We start from the raw sequence: 21,364 nt of genomic DNA, 5'->3' as shown, positions 1-21,364 counted from the left end.
AGGCCCAGTTTGCTCAGTCTGTATTTCACATCATCTCAGTTTTTCACACAACATACACGTTCATACTACTTTAGGTAAATACTCCATCCAATCCCCTCCTGAAATTTTGTAACTCTTTTGGTTCCCTCATAAATTACACAGAAAATAACAGAAATTAAAAAAAAAAAAAAAATCTGTTGTAAGTATTTGGCTATTGAAACACAGAGCAACCAGAAGATTTACACAATCCTCCAGATGTAATCTTGGTATGAAGATCATGGTAGTTTTATCCATGACAGAGCAGAATACAAAGAAATTGTGTCATGTGTAAGAGAAACCCATAAGCATTTAAACTGGTCATTGCCTAGCTTACTTCTTCTCCCATTACAGAGAAGGCTTTTCGCGGCTAAAATAGTATCTCCAAATAATCCAGATTCTTTCAGAGCATTTCTGCATCAGTTTACTGGTCCTCTTGTGATGATTCCACTCCTCCCATGTTGAGGGTTGGGACTGGATGATCTTTAAGGTCCCTTCCAACACATAACATTCTATTATTCTGGGATTCCATGTTGCTGAACTGTGGAGCTCTCCACAGTCATGGTTTCCTTTAGGATGGAAACTGAAGAGTGATGGAGTGGACAGGAAAAAGGAAACAATACCCCTCAGAAGGAAGGACAGGAAATCTGAAGTTGGTTTTGGAAGAGAAAATATAAAAAATCTGAGAATCTAAACACTATATTTTGACAGTATCAAATGAAAATTATCTTGACTGCAGACTCAGAGATCTTTGGCTCTGTCTACATTCTTAAACTTCTACATACATTTGAAGTCTAAAAAGAATGAATCCTGCAAGACTGAGTTTTCAAATTGCAAGAGGGAGCCTTGAAGCTGTCCAGATTCTGAAAAAGAATTGCTCGAGACCTTACTTGCTGCACCTTTAACATTGTCATTCCCAGAGCTATTCAGATAGTGTTCCAAAGCTGTGACTCAGAAAATGAGGCCTCCAGGGAGTTTTTCTCACCTAGTAAAAGCAGCCAAAATCCAGGTTTAGCACCAGAGCAGGCTTCTATTATAAGAGTGTTAGTGTAATGATGGATCCCTCTGAGACACTCTAGGATGACATCTGTGATGATAAGAGCTCTCCCCAGTCAGTTTTCCTCTGTCTCTGTTCAGTGACCCTCAGAGAAACAACATGAAATCTGACAAACACATTCCAGGAACATTACTTATGGTACATTTTAGTGACTTCAGCTACAAATATTTCCTCCTGTTTTTCTCATTGTTGTAATCGTTGCATGACAAAATAGCTCTCAGTATTCACTATCACAATTGATTTAACCTATCTGTTTTATACAAGTCAACCTATCTGCTTCTAATTTCATTTTGCTTTCAAAACAAGTTTATAGAATAGGCTAAGATGTTTTTTTTGTAATTTATAACAACTCCAGACAACCCATCTAGACTTCTATGTGTGGGAATCCAGAGCTTCCCTCTGGCTGCCCTGGAAGGTCTGGGACCCTGGCAGGGGGTCAGGAATCCCTCTGTACAGAGCCCCCAGAGACACTGTCTGTGATCTCTGTCCATGGAAAAGAGTTTTCAATCTTACAGGATGAATTACAAGCTCTGAGTGTTTGATGTAAGTAATAATTAAGTGTGGCATGGGTGCAAAAGTAAAATTTTAGGATTCTAGATTAGGGGTCAAAGGGGACAAGATGGAGGAAATTGGGTGTGTCTAGTCCTTTTTCTTCTTCTTCATGCCCTCCATGTTTCACTGTAGTGTTGGCATTTTTCTATTGGTTTAGGCTGGGGACACGCTGTTCAACGTAGGTGACAGATATTGGCACATTATTGTAAATACAGCGCAGGTAGTTTCTGGTATATAATGTTTGTAACATCCCACTGAGGGCAGAGCTCCACACGCTGCCCTGCAGGACAGGCCTGCGGCAGGGCAGCAGAACATGTTAGAGATAAGCAAGAATGAACAATCTTGAAAACAGCACAGACAAATGATTGCTTCTTCTTTGGCAACGGGGCAGAAAGACAGAGACTTTCTACAATCTCGGATTCATCAATACCACAGATTCTGACACGATGGATCTCAATCACTTGTAGCTATAATAAGATAAAATCTCTGAAGGAACCTTTGTCATGAGAGCATTGTGGCAGGCCAAACTGCATAGATGGAGGGGCTTCAGAGCAATACTTGGCAGAAAAAAAATCAGTGTATTGGAGACTTACAACTGTTCAGTTCAGTATAATAGGACTGAGTCCAAAAGAAAAAGGGGGTGCATTAATGATTTTGGAATTGGAAGGGGGGGGTCTGATTTCAGCTCATTTAATTTGTCAGGATTTCTGATTCTTTAATGGCAAGCTTTTCAGAATGGCAGATATAGCTTTTAAATGCATTTAAAAGCATTAAAATGCAGTGGAATGGAAGCACATTTTCTGAAGGGTACAATTTCTGCCAAAAGCAGAGAGAAGAAGCTATGTCATTTTTACCAGATGATAGCTTTCTAAAGCTACCAAATTATCTTTGCAGCTACAAAAGTAACTCTATTCTCTTCCCTTCAGGGATTTGAAATATTAAGAGCCAGTTTAGTTGTCTTTTATTCCCCTGATTCTGTCTTTTCTAGCTTTTGTACTTTCCTTATTACTCTGCATGTCTCTGAGCACACTTTTTTCTGTACCATTTTCCCAGCTACTGAATGCAAAACTTTGTAAGAAATCCCTAAAACTTTTATCCTGGGTAAACTAAATTACAGATTTAAGAGCAAAACAAAACCATATCTCAAGAGTTCTTTATCTTTACCAGAAGCATTTCAGGACAGCGTCCAAAATTCATAATGCAATTAAGATACTGTCTTCCGGCATTGGTGCAGTTGAGACTAATCCTCTTCAATGCTTTGACTCAATGATCAATATTTCTAATGGCTATCTTTATTGAAAACTTGGGGCTCCTTCTATCTGGACATGGATTCCTATCAGACAGTTTAAAGCCTTGGATTAACCTTCAAGCAATCAAAGCATTAACTCTTTTTGATTGTGAAAAGCTAACTTCCCCAGACATGAGTAAGTATATGGCTCTTGGAAGAGAGAAAAGTTTGGGCAAGGTTCACAATCAGTAACAAGCTGCAGTGATCGTAACTCCAGGAGAGCCTTGCTCCCCATTCACATACTGCCTTTGGCCTGGCCAGACTGAAGCTGTTTGCATGTTCTTGTTTTGGTCTGAAACAAAAAGACATGAAGAGACCAACTGTGGAGAGCAAGAGCTTGTAGGAAATTGCATGTTTTAATTTCCTGTACCAGTATTCTGCAATTCAAAATGTTGATCGTTTATGTGCCTACATTTTCAAACGTAAATTAAATACATCAGTTGTGCCTGGAACTAGCTGACACAACTGAGACGTACCATTTATTTTCCTTAAATAAACCAAGCTTATTTTCCTCATTTTTTCTTTAAGTTTTTATATGGTCCTATATTGTATATTGTAAAAAAATGACATGATAAATGGATGCCTCTCCAGGGTGTTCCACTGCAAAGAATGCATCTGCCATTTGGTCATGAAAGAAGAAACAGCTTTTTGTTTCTTCACAAGCCAGATGCAAAAACATTGGATATTGAAACTGCAAATAGAGTAGGGACAAATGGTAGATATTTAGAGGTTGTGCTTTTCTCCTTTGAGGGAAGATTTTTTATTAAATTCTGAAATTTAAACTGAACATAAAAGTCTTTGAAGTACAGACACTGAGGCTGTCATTAAGTGAATCTCATTAGAGTTAAGGAGAGATTCCCTGCAATGCAAGCCCTTGGAATAACATTTTACCACTTCAGTCTGAAGCACAGACCTGTTTACATAAGCGAGTTGATCAGAAATAGTTTCTGGCCAAACAAATGTTCAAGAAGATTAATGGTGAACACATGTTGTATTTTGTTATCTAAAACAACACCCAAATTCTCAACTGAAATCTAGGTTATGTGATGACATAGAGTGTTGGTTAAGGGTATTTCCTGCTTTTGGAGTGCTAACTCTGTCCATTTTTATTGCCTTTTGGAGAATGCAGTTGGGCTCTTTGTAGAAGAATTTCACTCAATTACTATGGAAGGGATGAATTTTCTTTCCTGCTGTAGGGTAAAGACGTGTAGGCCTGAGAGGTGCCCCAAGTATGTACGTAGAGATCACAGAATTCTTTTATCCACAAGGACAACAATGAGATTACTAGCAAAAGCAGCTCCTCCCTCAATTCAAGCTATTCTATAGTGTTAGGATACCAGCGGAGCTTATGGCACAGCAAGAGGTTTGGTATTACCCTGGTTCACCAGAAATCACAGTTATGTGCTGCTGGTTCTAGGCGGTTGACTCCATTCTGCTGAATTGGTCTACAGCCTGGAGGCCTTATTAGAGCTCCCAGTGTTACTGAATAATTAAATAGAACTGATGTAGAAACAGTCCATGATGTACAACAGACCAGGCATGTTTACCTTTGTATTAAAGAGAAACTCAAGCCATTAAATCAATGAAGCTAAAGGAAGTTGAAACTAGCCATTAATATGGAACTGGACATCAGATGGATATCCTGGTAGACAACAAGTTGAACATATAGAGATGTGCTTTTGCAGCAAAGGTGGCTGCTGCTGCTGTGTAAGGGAAGGGCATGGCCAGTAACTTAAAGGAGGTGGTTCCTCACTCAGCCTGGTGAGGCCACCTGGAGTGCTGGGCCCAGTGCTGGGCTCCTCACTACAGGAGGGATGTGAGCATGTGAGTATACCTCAGCCAGTCCAGGGAAGCAGCACAAAAATCACAAATGGATTGGAGCATCTGACATAGTAGGAAAGGCTGAGGGCTGGGATTGTTTGACTTTGGTAAGAGTAGGAGTAGAGGGAATTCTTAATAGCATGGATGGAGACCTGATATAGTGGGTGTAAAGAAAATAGAGCCAGACTCTTCTCAGTGGTATCCAGTGGAAGGACAAGAGGCAATGAGCACAAACTGAAATGCAAGAGATTTTGTTTGAACACCAGAAAGCTATTTTTTTTTTAACTGAAGAATGATTCAGGATTTTCATAGGTTGCCCTGTGAGGTTGTGAGTCTCTGTCCTTGAAGATATTCAAACCCAGTTGAGTATTGTCCTGAGCAACCTGTTGCAGTTGAGCCTGCTTTGACCAGGGGGGTTAGATTACATAAACTCTAGAGATTTCTTTTCATCCTAACCATTCTGTAATTCTGCAATTACAGACTTAGCCATGCAAGTGAGTGTGATACACTGGGGATTCATTGTCCACGTCTCAGCTGCACTCAATACAGACAGCTGAGCATTCCAACTCCTATGCGAGTGAATATCACCTACAAATTTACTCCTCAGTGTGTCTCTGGCAGCTGCTTTCTACCTTACAGTTCTGTGTCCTATCTGTCAGAAGGAGAATCATGAAAATGCAAAAGCAAGAGCTAGAAGAGTGCTGGAACTCAAAATGTCTCTCAGACATTTTTAGAGGTTCCAGGCCTTGGTCAGGAGTATTTTAGGCCTTGGTCAGGAGTATTTTAGACCTTGGCAGGCAGCTGGAAACAGCTGTGATTTTGAGTTTGAGCCATGGAATGAGTTACCAACTTTGAAGGTGGAACAAGCAGTCACAAAGGGTTAGATAGTACAGTAAAAGTAGTTACAAAACAGAGGGAAAATTTTTTTAGTATTGTACAGGGGGGTTTTAGCACCTGTACAAGGGGGTTTTTATTTTGCACATGGTTCTAAGTTCCAAGAAGTTCTAAGATGGAGGAAAGTGGGCTGATCCTGTTCTTCTTCCTTCTTCTTCCTTGCCTCCATGTTCTTGGTGATGTTGGCACTCACAGATTGGTTTAGAGTAGAAAAGCACTTTGTAATATAGGTAGTAGGTATTGGGGGAAAAGTATAAACATGTAATACATAATGTATCATATAAAAGATAGCAGCAGCCCTGGGCTGGGGGAGAGAAGAAGAAGACAGCAGACAGAGAGGATGTCAGGGTGTGTGTGTCTCTCTGCCTGGGCTGCTGACCAAACAGCCGCAACCCGAGAAGACAATCTTTTAGATAACTCACAAGAAACTGCCTTGAGGCCGAACAACAAGAGGCTGCGGGGCTTTTCTTTGGAAGCACGGGTTGGAGGAGAGACTTTACCGGCACACGAGACCCCAGACCAAACCTGGGGTTCCCACAGAAGAGGTTCTAGGATATGTACCCACATAACACAGACTGCAGCAGATTGTCCTACCTGGCATAAGAATGACCAAATACATCATTGTTGCTGGATCTATGGACCAAAGTCACATTTTCAATTCAGCAAGTCAAAAACTCTGCCTGCACTGGTTCTGTCCATGACTGCATTACCTATTTCAGGTTACAGAGCTGCCAGCATTAGTGTTGCCTTTCTATTATGTATTGTTTCTCTTCAATGAAAACTGAAGAAATACTAGCCTTTGGCCCACACCAGCAACTTCAAACAACCTTGTCACACACCAGTTGGTGGCCATCTCCCTTTTTTAGAGGGTAAACCAAAGTCAAAATATAATCCATGGCCTCCAGCTCATGGCTATGGGAGTTTCAAGGAGTGACAGCTGAATGTCACTCCCACAGGTTGCAGCTCTGTGCAAAAAAAAGCCAACAGTGGGAATTGGGATGACAAAGGCTAAACCTGCTTTTGTCAGAGCAGCATAGGAAATGTATGGTATAGTGGAAAAAGAACCCAGGGGTGCCTGTTGCTGTATCTGATCTCCACTTTACATTTTGTTCAACAAGATGTCCATCCCTTGCCAACTAAGTTCTAAATGATTCATTTTGTTGCTGGATAGTCATATTTTGTGGGTAGCCACTAGTCAGTTTGAGTTATTCACTTCTACAAAATACTTCCTCTAGAAGGCACTGTAAACAGAATTAATTTTTAAATAGTTTGAGTTTTTTGAAAGCCATGAGCAATGGTTATTAATATTGGCACAGAACAAGTCACATACTGATGATTCAAGGGATAGAAACTGGAACATTTTGGACAGAACGGATGTTTTTATATTCACTTGCCTTATATCCAGACACTCTGGTGGTATAAGTGTTAATTATACCCAAGACAGCAAAGTGAGGAAGTCAGGTTCTAATACGTGTGGTAAAATAAATCTTTAGATGAAGCAAACCTTGTATATTCAAATAATTTCGTTTCCATTTCTCAGTTACAACATGCAATTTTGTCATGCATCTCTTCTGCATGACAGAGGAGGAGGAAGGAGTTTGTCTCATTGAAGGCAGTGGAAAGTGTGCTTGATATAGCATGCACAAATATGGACATGAAGTTGTGAGGCTGCACTGCTCACTGCCCTTACAGATGCAAAGAAGCATGCACTCAGATTCCTGAACAACCTACAGTGATGTTTTCACTTGAAATTTTTTTGCATTGAAGCTCATTCTTGTGATAAAAAATGGTCACTCCCCAGCCAGTTAGCTAAACAAGCCAAGAAAACTGGCCACTTGGTGATTGCAGCCTAGTTACTGCGAGCACAACTGCGCATTGTTCCGCTTCCCTAAAAAAATAAATTAAAAAATCTCCAAGGCTTGCCACTGTTTGGAAAGAATCTATAATTTTTTTGCACATATCTAGACTGGTTTACTGCTTTTCAGTGTGACTTCTTGTTATGGTATCAGCCAGCTGGTAACAGCCAGTATGTACTTTTTGACTGCTGCTGACCAAGGCAGACTCTGAGAAATCTTCAAAAGCCAAAGAATTTGCCAGTAACTGAGTCACTTTAAGCAGCCTACCATGAATTTGTAGCATGCCATACAATCAATTTATGAGTCACCATCTGAAAACAGCCTTGATGAATAAGTACTTGACAAGAAAATGGATCTGAAATTTCCAGCTGGTCTTATGCCAGGATTCTGCCATGCTCCCTTTGTCTCCAAAGTCAAGACACTTGAAGGGATCTCAGTATAAATGACTATTAAATATATCCTAATATCGCGTTCAATAAGGGGCTGCACAAGGGCTTTGACAATGCCACCTTCTGTGGAGACACACAGAATCTGATGCAACAAGACACACAAACACACACACACAGAGACGCACACACACACACAGACACACACAGACACACACACACACACACACACACACACACACACACACATTGCCAGGGACTGCATAGAAATGAGGAGTTGCTTGGGTGTCCGGAGCCATGAGGGTAATACCCACCTCTCTCTTGTTGCAGTCTGACCAAGGACAACATGCCTAAAACACTCGCAGATCTTAAGGGAAAGAGAAATTATTGGTGTTTAATTCACCACTAGGTGTCACGACGTCTTCATTTTTAACCAGACTACTGAGTTTTTCTATGCCTACCAGAAAGAAAAAAGCTTAAGATGAAGGCAGGAAGCCAGTGTATTAGCCAGATACCTAGGCCCGCTCCAATCTAAATTCTTTTAGTAAAGTCAGGTTAGTAGATAGCACATTCAAAAGAAATAAAAATAGAGAAATCAGCCCCATCCCTTTTGCAGATTACTTCTATAATTACTTCTATACTTCACTACACCATAGTGAAACACCAAGAATGTTATGAATACAGATGATTGTAAAGTTCAGCATGCTTAATACATCACGGGATTCCTTTTTATATTTGTTTGTATTACCCTGCCAGGAATGAGCCCCAGATGCAGTAGAATGACAGGTAGATGAAAGTGAAAAAGGTTTTCCCACACTTACAATATGATTCTTAGAAGAGCTGATTATTTGAAAGTCCATCTGTGTTGTTACTGACAAATACTGTAATTTTTTGTGGCTTTGTTGACCAATAAATATACAGACACAAATCTATGTACATATTTTAATATACATTCATGGGAAAAACATGGGTCAGGAAGAGTTAATGCAACTACCCCTCCCATTGCCACGTACATTTCCTATGCTGCCATGCTCTCCAGGGATGTTTCACCACTTCCTGATCTGCTGGCTTTTCTATTGAAAAAGCTAGTTTCATGTTCTCCATTGAGCTGAGACTTTTATCTCCTTCCTTGCAAGTAGACAAATTCTCTTCAGGGTAAGGTTGGAACATATTGGATTTTCAAGTGTGTGTACTTGAGGCAGCCAGGAAAGGGGTGAGGAGCTCTCTCTCTCTCTCTCTCTCTCTCTCCCTCTCTCTCCACAGTTTCCACAATACCCTTCTAAACGGGATAAAAAAGAGTTGTGGCCTTGTCAGGAGAAGGACAAACAAATGGTTCATGAGTGCTTTGCCCCTTCTCTCTACATATTACATATCACATTTAATGCACAAGGGTCTGGGGTAGACATGAACCCACCAGCCCAGGAAGAGGCAGGAGACCTGATCCATCAGCCTAGATGCTTCTGGGCACTTTTAGGAATTTGGCAAGAAGAGTGGACTGAAGCAGCTGCCCAGTATGGGCAGATGTTTTTTCCTCTGACCCCTTGTAGAGTACACATTTACTGGATGATGTACAGCTTGTTCTCTGAGCCAAAGGAAAAATCCAAACATTGCTGGCTGCAGTCAGATTTTTTTTGACCTCTTAAGTAGCTTAACATGGTACTGGCCTTCTTTCCCATTTTAGGTCTTTCCCTTCCTAAACAGCAGAAGGGATTTAATGATACAGCTTCTCAGGTACCTACATAATGCCCTGAGCTGGATTTGTGATAATTGTCTTTATATTTTGTTCACTTTTTGAGACATCCTAGAGAAACAGGGAAATACAGAAGGGAACCTCACAAGTGACTTTTTCTCTTCTAGGTGCAAAGGGTGTTTTTATTGCAATGTGCTATGAGTTTCCATCTTCCTGTTCTTTAAGTTAGGAAATTGAGAATCAGCATTTGCACGAGAATTTAAGACTTTACAGTTTCCTGCATCCTTCAAAGTAAAGTCACTGGGTGGTCTTGGCACTGAGCTCTCATATGGAGCCAGTAAAGGTGACTTTTAGAAGTGCAGAAACCAAGAGATCTGATTCACATTAAAAATATGTAATTAATCTACTCCATAAATTAAGATTGATTCATATTCCATATTTTGTGTGGAAGCAACACGAAAGACTTCACCACTTAGTATTCAGTGGGTATTTTGGATATTTGTTTAAAAGGGAGGCTGTTCCACTTTTTACTTTTCTTTTCATAGTTGTCTCTTAATTTAATAACATTGCCTTAATATTTCCTTTGCTATTACAGAAATTCATATAAAATTTTCTTACTATTTTTCCAGTTCATTTGCCTTGGGCTTTTGACAATATCTTCTGTCTGTCTGCTTCACTTTTGTAAAATTGGAAAGTGTTATAGTAAAATCACAGAAAAGCAAGGGGAATTCAACAGCAGGTGCTGGGACTAAGAATATTTTCCACCCATTCTCTAAATTAATGGAGTGTATTTCAAACTGCCATAGTCTTTAATCTATAGATTTAGTTCATTAATCACCATTCTTAACAAATACAGGGCAAACTGAATGTCATTATTAATTAATTAATTTATTTATTGCACCTGATAGGAAATGGGAATATAATGCCTCAATTTATTTTCTGACCCCTCATTTTCAGGTCCTGAAACAAAGCCCATGCCTCCTAGATTGAAGAACCTGCCATTTCTGCTCTTTTTCCCGTTTCCCGGAATAGGAAGAAGTTTCCCATCCACATCTGTCTGTGAGTGACACTCACTTGCGAGATGTTTCCCTCTCCTGCACCAAGGGCAAAGGTCTGGTGGCTTGTTGGGCTTTGAAAGTTGTGGGCAGTTCCTTTTAATATGTCCTTGTGCCCCACACCCAAAGCACCGTCTCTCTGCATTAGGGTTGCTCTTTGTATAATTTGCAAGAGCTTCCCTAATACGTTTTTCAATTTGATCCCCCAAGTGTTCCTCCATGATGGAAGCAACATGTTGTGGTGTCCCCACCTTGCTGCACGCCTCGATCATGTCTGCCAAAGTGGCCTGGTGCGGCATCATGCTGATGATCCGTCTGCACTCCGGATTGGCATTGGAGAACGCGAGGCTTTTGATCAGGTGCGGTTTTGTTCCCTCCTCGCTCACCTGCCGCTCCACCACCTGAGAAAGATGATCCACGAATGAAGAAAACGGCTCTGCAGGACCTTGTTTGATCTCGGTGTAGATTGTGTCCTGGACCCCCGCTGGAGCAATTTGAAGAATCGCCCTCCGTGCTGCCTCTTTGATGTCGCTGAGCACGTGACGCGGGAGCCTCACCGCTTGTTGAGTTGGATCGTCCTCAGGAGGATCACCAGCAAGCTGCGCCATGGTGAGGTTCGCATTCGGCCCGCCCTGGTATCTGGCTCTCAGCTCCTCCAGGGATCTCCTCCATGCCTTCTGCCACACGAGAGCTTGGGTGTCTGTAAGAACTGATGTCGCAAGATATTTAAGATCATACGGTGTTAAATCATACATTCCAAAAATACTTTTTAACATTTGCTTGAAATATGGTGATGACAACCCATTGTCCCGAATGGCCTTAGCTAAATCTTTGATTGCTCCACGGTCCAGGCGTTCCCATCTCGGGTTTTGGCCCTGAGCGTCATAGTTCACTGGCATCATTATATTTCCCGAGCCCTGCAATAAACCTTTCTCTTTCTCCAACTCTGCTCGAATGTCCTGCCAGTCCACTTTTGCGCTCTGCAAAGCTGTAAATTCAGTGGGTACTTGCCTGTAGAGTGGAGTCATCTGTTGTGGCTGCAGTTCTGGTGCAGCAGCACTCACCGATACCAATGGCATCTGCAGCATCTGCGAAGATGAAGGCTGGAAGCCTCTGGAGAAAAGTGAAGCATCTGCTGTGGAGGAGAACACACAACTGCCTTGCATTATTTGGAAAATTTTTGGAAGATGAACCAACAGTTCTGGCTGTGACTCCAAGGCTGTGCTTAAATATCGTAAAAGAAATTCAACAACCCCCTTTGATATTAAAATTGACTCTCCCTGCCCCGAAAGTTTGGCAGACCTTGATTTTGGAATTGTCCAAGCTGGGACACCCTCCGAAGCGGTGATGCGTATCGTTTCCTCCCGTTGCTGCGCCTCAGCAGAAGTGTCCTGAGTCCCGCACTGTTCCGGTGTCAGTGGAGGTTCCTGCTGCCGTGCAGATGTGACTTTTTTCACCCTGGATTTTTTTCTTATAAGAAACTGGAAAAAAGTCCTGCAATGTTACAGTCCCACCACTGGGTGGCGCAGTGCCTCGACCGGACAAGTTCTGCGAAGCCTGTTGCAATGTTGTGGTTCCGCCGCTAGATGGCGCTGCCGCCTAACCACCTGAGGTCGGAACCGCACTCTGCTCTTCAATCTGCACTTCTGACAAACATTTTAACACCTCTTCTGTCAACTGATTTACATTTGCAAATCCCGCACTAATTCCCGATAAACCTTTGAGCATTTCTCCTAACAACTGATTCACGTTTGCAATCCCTGCAGTTGATGAAACTGACTCTTGTTGTAACAACTGTTCTAATTCGGTCATGTCAGAAGCAGACAGGGATTGGCCGTGGGCTTGGGCCGTCTGTTGCCATGGGAACGATGATGGAACCGTGCCCTGAGGAATGTTTACCTCCTGGCCACGCCCCATCCCTGCCTGCGTCATCTCAGGGGAGTGAACGCTCCTGCTCCGACCCTGGCTATGCTTTGGCCTCGCTCCGCCCCGCACCGCCTCCGAATCAGAGCCACTGCCGTCCCCCCCAAGGCTGACGCAATCACCTTCCTGTTCCCATTCCAACCCTGATGTTTCCGTCTCACTTTGCCCGTCTCCTGGCTCCATGCCAGCACCCACAGCCTGCGCGCGCCGCCTCCGCCCCCTGTGTGCCCGTCCCGCGCGTTCGAAATGTGTGAGAAATCCCCTCCACCCGTGGCTGTCGGGTTTTGCTCGACCTTCGCGCGCATGCCCGCCGCCTGAGCTGCAGCGAGGAACGCCTCCCGCTGTCCCTCTGCCGCTTCCTCAGCAGCCCTGGCTGCCGCGGTCAGGGAGCTAAGTTCCCACGCCCTTTGGGCGGCCGCTTCTGCGGCCTCACGGATTCTCGACATTGAACGCGTCACCGGGCGCTCCGAGCGTACCACCGTCGCACTCGCACCCCCCGCTTTCGCCCCGATCCGTCCCGCCCCCGCCGCTCTCCCCGGCCTCGCCTTCTGCGCGGGCTGTTTTGAACTCCCAGCCTGCGCAGATGTGGAGGCGCTTTCCTCTCCCTCCTCCCCCTGCTCTGCACTCACGTTCGCACCTTCCCCCACCGGAGCTGCTGCCGCCGCCGCCGCCGCCCCCCCCCCACCGTGGGTTTGGACTTGGGCAATGCCTTCCTCCCACTGAGGGTCGCGGCTGTGCCTGGCTCGCCCGCCTCCGTCTGGGGAATTTCTGCGTCGGAGGAGCTTAGGGACTCTTGGGAAACTGAGGAACAGTGAGAACCCGGGGACACGGGACGCGATGGGGTATCATCTCCCTGATTTTCCACAGAAAGCAATCCTGCCTTTCCTGTGTCTGTGGTGAGAGGATCTGTCCCAAGCTGCTGGCCGGACTGTCCCCCCTCCTGTTTGTCACCAGGAGCCGTAGCTGCCTGGCTTGAGCTGCCGCGTTGTGAGAATGACTCTAAAACTGTTCTTGCTGAAGATAAAAGTTTTGCGGCAAGCTTATTATTTTTTATAGCCTGATAATATAATTGCTTGTTAATTTCCTGCCAAAAATTTGGCTCATACAATAAATCTGGATCTGAGTGTGGGAAGTTACACCGCACCCATAATAATAAATCTTTCAACTCCTTTTGAGCAATCTCTACCGGATGGGCAGAGATGATGCCCTGGAAAGCAGATACTATTTCTTTTTCCTCTTGGGAGAATTCCCCCCCCCATGTTCTTAATTTTGACCGTTCTCACCAAAAGCTGTGTCGGCTCGAGGTCAGTCTGGAGATGGCACTGATCACCGTCCAGCAGGTCACAGGTGAGAGATCCCAGGCGCGCTTCTGGGTCGTCTCCTCCCTGGAAAGTCCCCGAGACGAGTTGTTTCGGTGAAGGTCAGGTTCTTATCTCGAGCTGTCCGCTCCCTCTCGTCTTGGAATTTGCGGCGAGTGTGTGCTCTGCTCTTCTCTCTTTTTTTTTTTTTTTTTTTCTCCGCTGATGCAGGTTGGAGGTTGTTTGATGTTTCTTTTTGGTCTTCTTGCTGGTGCCCACCCACAGGGACGCCAGTTGTGAGAACCCCGGGTTTGGCTGGGGTTCTCGTGTGGTGGTAGAGCTTCTCCTCCAACCCGTGTTCCCAAAGGAAAACTCCGCAGTCTCTTCTTGTTCGGTCTCAAGATGTTTTATTGCTAGTTATCTAACAGATTAAGTTCTCGGGCTGCGGCCCTTTGGTCAGCGGCCCAGGCAGAGAGGCACACACTCCTGACACCCTGACTGTCCGGTGTCTTCTTCTCCTCTCTCCCCGCCTAGGGCTGCTGCTATCTTTTATAAGATATATTATGTATAACATGTTTACAATTATTCCCCAATACCTATTACCTACGTTACCAAGTGTTTTTCTATTCTAAACCAATCTGTGAGTGCCAACATCACCAAGAACATGGAGGTAAGGAAGAAGAAAGAAGAAGGGTGGGTTCAGCCCACTTTCCTCCATCTTAGAACTTCTGACCCCCATGTACAAAGTAAAAACCCCCCTGTACATGCACTAAAACCCCCCTGTACACTACCAAAAGATATTTCCCTCTACTTTGTGACTACATTTACTATACTATCTAGCACTTTGTGACTGCTTGTTCCACCTTCAAAGTTGGTAATTCATTCCATGGTTCAAACTCGAAATCACAGCTAAATCCAGCTGCCTGCTGGGGTCCAGACTGCGTCTGACCACGGCCTGGAACCTCTAAAAATGTTTGAGAAACATTCTGAGTTCCCACAATTTCTATAGCTGTATGCTCCTTCTCTTCCAAATCTCTTCTAGCTATGTCTTCTCTTGTGCGGATGGGTTGTTTCTGGTTCAGTAAATACTTGTTGACTTGCATAAGGACAAATTATTTTGGAGCATTTTTGCCCTACAGGAAGTAATGCCTATCTAGTGAGAATAGAATGGAAACACCCTCAGGATATCCAGATGCTTTGCTTTAGCCAATTATATGTGAACATCAAGTGTCATCTGAACAAAAGAGGTACATAATTTTTTCAAGAATTTCACATAAACTAGATTACACACTGAGGAGGAAATGTTAGAAATTTCCTAATGTTCCTACAGAAACATTATTAACACTACCAATTGTTTTGATCTCCAATACAAAATCCTACCAATGCCAGTTTGCAAATTGTACTCAAACTGTAGTAGAAGGCTGTCATGGGAATTACCAGAGACCTCAGATTAAACTCTTGAACAGCAGATCTAGGAGTTGATGAATCTTGCCAAATCAGAAGCTCTTCTGAGCATATGCAGAAACTTGGGTTTGGTGCCCAGGAGATCCCTTCTTGTCAAGGCTAGAGGATGTGAGTGCTTAACAGAGTCAGTTTTCCACACCTGGACTTGGCATCTAAACTCTATTTAAATCCCACTTCAGAACTAAGAAAGGACATTATATACTTGGTCTGCACTCTTCTCTTTTTTGCTGTTGGAAAACAGGGAAACTGTTTCACAGTGCTCCTCGAGATATACTGCTAGTACCCGCTTTAGGAAAGGTAGGGATTGTTACCTGTGAGCAGAGATCACACATCAGTGAAGGAAGGGGAGCTGTTCTAGGGACTATGAAGTACTTGTACACTGTGACAAAGGGGACAATGACAAGGACCTCAGACTTACATGGATTCTGCTCTTATCTTCTTCTCACACATAACAACCTGAACTTGAGGAGTTGAACTTGAAGAGGAGTAGACAAACACCTAGAGGGCAAATAGAAGGTTTCCTTGTATCCTTAAAGATAGACCAGTGATGATTCTGAATGAGAATTTTGACTGCTTAGGAGCAAATTTGCTTTAAAGTAGGAGGTACACAAACATAGAAAGACCATTTTATAGACAGAAGTCCTTGAAAAGCTATACCTTAAAACAACAGACTGTAGGAGATGAGAAGCTGTAGTATTTTCATTAGACACAGAGGGATCTGAAATACTGTGAGATCAAATGACAAAGAGAGAAACATAAGAACATGGCATGGATAAACTGAGTGGAACAGCAGTCCCTGGAGACTTTGAGTAGGCAGCTGGACTGCTCTTATCTTGCAAACTTATTCAAGTGCTGATTGGAGATGTGTGCATCTCTTCATGAGATGCCTGCAAACTAGGACATCACTCTGGCTTGTAGAAATTTAATGAACAATATTCTCTTGTTGTTGTGTAATGGTTTTTGGCAGATGAACCAACATATAACCCATGGATATGGTTAATTACAATGACTCTGAAAAAATGAAAACTAGTCAGGATTGAATTGCTAGAACACTGCAATCTGTAACATGGTGAAATCAGAAAATGTCTTTAGGAAGCAAAAAAATGTTGCTAAGAGTTAACACCATCAGAAGGGATGTATTTCAGGGAGCTAAAATAAACCCACTGAAGTAGTTTGGTGACCCCAGCAGAAGGCAGTCGGGGCTATGTCTTGGTGGACCCACTTAACTGTGGAACATGTCACTCCATCAGCACAAGCATCTGTTTCAAAAGTGTATGTCATCAAAGAGGCTGCTGAGATGAAATTGCAACGATTAGCCAAACACATACGCCATAAAATATGCATTCAGAGCACAGAACTCAAACTGAAAAAAAACCCAAGTTGTCACTATTGCTCTATAATGTTCCTTAAATAGCAGCTGGGAAAATCAGTTGCATGCAAATCTTAATGAATGAAATCTAAACTTGCTATCTCCAAGTTTTTGAGTGAATGCCACTGATGGGTCATTTACCAATGATACTGTTCAGTTTATTGGCCTTTTTATTCCAGACTTGTGTGTATAAAGCAGTCATTTGTTGTTGGAGGGATGCCGCGGGAGACAGGACTCATGATATCATGATCATCAAGTCTCAGTTTATTGTAACAGATTACACAGTTTATATACGTTCGTTAATTAGCTCATACATATTGCAAAAGCCAAGCTCATGATTGGTTGCTATGTGACTTGTACTATTATCTTAAAAGTATCTTTGTGAATGATACTTGCCTGTCCAGCTGGCCTTGCAGTTTGAACAGCTTAGCACTTCTTTGTTCTTCTCTATCTATTTCTACATACCAAGCAGTTTCAATATCCTGCTTTCTGCACACCATCTACTCTTCAGGGCCATGCGAACTTTGCAGCAGTCACGTAGCCCTCCCTATTTGGATTAATTTTACAGTATCATGTCCCTTGTTGTTCAACCATTCCTCTGTCAGGCTCTCTTCAATTTATGACAATGGCCTCATTTTCACAGCAAGTGTTCCCATATGCTTCTGCTGAAATGGTAGTTTTCAGAGTCTCTAAAACAAGCCTGATTTTCTGAGTGGTTAAAGATGGTTTTTAGTTGTGTAACTTTCAGGCATCCCATATCAGAGAGTTTAGGCTAAGTGGAGAAAGTTAGAGAAGATCTCAGGCAGTTACTAAGTCCTGCCAAACCCCGGGGACAGCTTATTCATCACATTTTATATACTGAAAACTTTGTGTCTTTGCTATCTGGGAGTCACACAGCCAGTCACAAATCTTGTCAGGAATGAACACTGCAAGCAGCACAAAAAACAATGTGGGGGTTTTCTGTTTGGTTGGTTTGGGTTTTTTTAAGTCTCCAATCAGCTGGACTAAACATCCTGGGCAGCCCTAATGGGGACTGGTCTCCCTGATAACCACAGAAACTGCTGATACTCAAGCAGAGCACTGAGAAATAACCTGCTGAATGATAAATTGCTGACCAATGCAATCACTGAGCAACTGGTTCTTAATTAATATTTTGCCAGTCAATGTTAATTGATCAAGTTTTAGTACTACTTGACTTTGGACAGTCTTTTCTTGCTTTGATTTTATCTTTTTGGCTTTGTAGAGCTGTCTTGTCATATTAATGAAAAGCTATTCAGGGCATTCAGGTGGTATTCACATTATTTGAGATTTCTATGGTAAGTGGCATAAATTTCAACCTGCTTCTTTTGTCCTTAACCAGGAATTTTTCTTTGCACTTTATCTTCCTTGTTTTGTCAAGGAGGGCAAGACAGATGTGCTGGTACCTGAGTTTTAGAAACAGTCATTTGACTGACCTGACTAAGATCAACCTGTCACAGGCTAATGGACATCCATTTGGGAGTAGGTAGTTTCAGCAACGTGGCTTACAGAACATATATGAGTTTAGGCAGCTTAAAACTCCTTTAACATCTCCAGCAAAGTTTTGGGTAAAAAAGTGGGTTTGTTTCTGTCTTATTGTGCTGCAGGAGTTTATTGACAACCAGGATAATGAGCAAAGGAAGCTTTCTAATAGGGAATTAGGTGCTTTTATACTGGGTATGATTTAATTCTTAATTTCTATGCTAATTTATTTAATTTGTGTCAACAGAAAATTAACAATGACTTGTTTTTCACTGGATAAATCTTTGGTCTCATGAAAAAGAGACATTTGCTAAGATGTCTTTAGAAATTAGGTCAAAATTATTATTAACTGCAGGAGATATAAATTAGCAGATGATTTCTAAAATAGAAGATAATAAAAATTTTGTTCTGCAGAAAGTTTTAAAGAGAAATTTCAACTTATTATGTGCATTTCTTTGTTTTATTGATGATATGCTAAAGGGGATAAGTTTTGTAGTCAAGTTAATATAAAAGTTACCACTTTTCTCATCCTCAAGGTAAAACCTTACATGTAGGAAAATTTATTTTTCAACTTTGTTTTTCCTTTAGTCAGGGATAAATTTTAGAACTGGGAATTGCTCATGATTAGAAAACAGGTTTCACCTTAAGAAAACTACTGACACATCTGAAAAACCTCTCATAAAGGCACTGGAGAAGAAGTTCCTATTTACATTAGGAGAAACCACACATTAAAGTCTCATATGGATAAAAGCCATTAATCACAGCCCCTCAGAGAGCAAAGCAGGAAAAGGTTGGGAGATGCTACGACTAGTACATAGGCAGAAGACTAAATATTGAAAATTTATATTACTCAAGTGTCTGAATTAATTATATCAGTTATTCTAATATTTTTGGTTACTTAAAAGAAATTTCCATCTGAATTTCACTCTTTCTAAATGCTTTTGGTGCATATGGTTTTACCAAAACATTTTGAGCTGGAAAATTAGAACATATTGCTTATAAAAGGTCAAAATTTTCTGGCAACTTGAAATATAAGCTGAATATCAAAATTAACTTTTCTGCACATTTCTGTTTTACCTAATTGGTATTTTCTCCAGTCAAAAGCTATTTCATCAAAATATATAAGATAAATTTAAGGAATCTGAGTATGAGCAATGTTTGTCCAGCAGATGACATTCCTGTAGTGGATAACAGAGAAAAACTAAATCCCAATCTGATGCTGCCAAATGTCTTAATAATGTAGAAAATGCATCTGGATGGGCGGTACAGGCCACCAGTTCTTCTGGCACTTTCCCAGGGGACGCTTTCTGGAGAAGGTGACAGGGGTTCCCCAGGCATCCCGTGACATCCCATTTGCACCGACCTTATCCTGGTGTGGTGAGCTGTACCTGTGCCAGGTAAAACCAGTGAAATCATGTTTCAAGTGTCTCAGGTCATCAGGCCTGACAGCAGAGTGCAGCCCCTGCCAGGTGCACATCTCTCCCTGGGTAGGGGGAAAATCAGGCTTCTGACTCTCACCCCTGTGTGGGCTTGGGTGAATTGCCAGCCAGCTCATGACTGGACTACAGGACTGTCTTGTCACCAAATGGGCATATTTCACAAAGACTTCTATTGATTTATGTTATCTGTCTTTTCATCCTTTTAAAAAAAGGTGCCACAGAATAGTAGTAAAAAGCTAATGCCCTTTGCTGTTTGTCACATGTGGTATAACCAAGCATGCCTGTTCAGTGTGCTTATCATCACTGCAAAATTGTAAAATTGGCTTTCTCCAGGATGTAGTACATCTTTGAAAACAGCCAGCCCTGCAGATCTAGACAGAGATTAGGTGCATGACTTTAGTCCATTGAAGAAAAAAAATTGACCCTGCAGTGCCTGTATACATGTGTAGATAATGTGTTCCTAATTACTTTTCGCATTTATATGTATTTTATACACAAAACCCCACAAGTCTGAAAGAAATGAAACCTGAAAAAAAACACTAGGGGTCCCTCTTGGCAACGAAGCATTCAGCAGTGTTGAAAAGAACAGAGCCAGTTCCTGAGACAAATTTAGCTTTTACTGGAAATGCCTTCTCTTGAGAAGGGGGAAAGAATGGAAAAATAAGGAAAATTAATTTATGGCTTTCTGTTCAAAACCTTCCTGGACCAAATTCACTTTTGCACTTTTTGTCACCTTCCAGCTCTGAAATGGAGACTGGCCTAAGTAGTGTAAGGGCTCATCTATCCTCTCTTGAACTTCCCTGCTGAATTTGAAGGCATCAGCACAAAAGAACCCAAATATGGCTTTAACCTGGACCTCGGAGGGGGATGGGAACCTGCCAAGACTGAACCCAGTGCTCAAGCTTCAATAACCCTGTACGAATGCGGTTGAGAAAGGGAAAGGAGATTCATTTCTAATGAATGCAGCTTGAAATATATATTTCAAGACTTAAATGAATAGGTTTTTAGTTACAGTGTGGTGCAGAGAAGAGTAGATGTGGAACAACTGCTTACACAGACACAAAACAGCCTCTCATTCTCTCACACTCCCTGGGTCCCTTAGGATGCGATTGGACAGATGGATGCAAAAAATGCCTAGGAAGACAGACAGAGAAAAAAATCTTATGTAACATAAATGTAATTAAATCCTCTGGCAATGAAGCCAAGAGCTTGTAATTGCATATTTGCTGGACATGCTATATACACCAATTGCAGGTTTCCTGCTTTGAAAATATATCAAGGACATCTTTCTAGCTTTATTCTTACAGGGGCTAGTATTAACATCATTTTTATAAAAAAACAAGCTGGGAGAAAAATTGTCAAGTTTTAAAATTCATTTTAAATGCAGTAAACCTCATTGTTTGCAGCAGATTGTTTTCAATGAAAACATTTGGCAGCTCATACTGTTGTGACAATTTTTTCCAGTACCCTTACTATTGCACTGTATCTGTTGTATCTTATGTTTCCCATATTTTTTTGTAACAAAGGAAACAACAAATAGCTCAGAAATCCAATAGTGGATAAGTTTCACAGTCTCTACTTGTACCTGTGCAGTGAAATCATAGAGTGTTTGCAAACATGACATGTATAGAAGACTATACAAAGTTACAAAGACAGAATTTCCAAGAGTTCTTCATAGAATCACAGAATGGTTTGAGTTAGAAGAGAGCTTAAAGGCCCTCTAGTTCCAGCCCTCCTGCCATGGGCAGGGACACCTT

General features: G+C 42.1%; 1 protein-coding gene across 1 annotated transcript; it reads right to left on the bottom strand.

Annotated features, from left to right (window-relative positions):
• Positions 1 to 10,426: 10,426 nt before the first annotated feature.
• Positions 10,427 to 11,780, bottom strand: LOC144246057 (endogenous retrovirus group K member 6 Gag polyprotein-like). The gene is made up of 2 exons (XM_077782097.2): positions 11,172 to 11,780; positions 10,427 to 11,015 (listed from the first exon to the last, which is right to left on the bottom strand). Exons 1-2 carry the CDS (start codon positions 11,778 to 11,780, stop codon positions 10,452 to 10,454), a joined length of 1,173 nt encoding a protein of 390 aa, XP_077638223.2. The 3' UTR covers positions 10,427 to 10,451.
• Positions 11,781 to 21,364: the final 9,584 nt, after the last annotated feature.

The sequence above is a fragment of the Lonchura striata genome, chromosome 3 (assembly GCF_050655825.1).
Source record: "Lonchura striata isolate lonStrDom1 chromosome 3, ASM5065582v1, whole genome shotgun sequence".
Classification (NCBI taxonomy): Eukaryota; Metazoa; Chordata; class Aves; order Passeriformes; family Estrildidae; genus Lonchura; species Lonchura striata.
Note: the sequence above shows the minus strand (reverse complement) of the source record. Positions and strands in the feature narration are given on the sequence as shown.

What these genes read in the sequence shown, in the direction of transcription:
- LOC144246057 (XM_077782097.2), bottom strand. Translation starts at nt 11,780, where the DNA reads ATGCAAGGCAGTTGTGTGTTCTCCTCCACAGCAGATGCTTCACTTTTC. An exon ending in ACGATCCAACTCAACAAGCG is followed by an intron (nt 11,016 to 11,171) that starts GTGAGGCTCCCG and finishes CATCTTTCTCAG; the next exon opens with GTGGTGGAGCGGCAGGTGAG.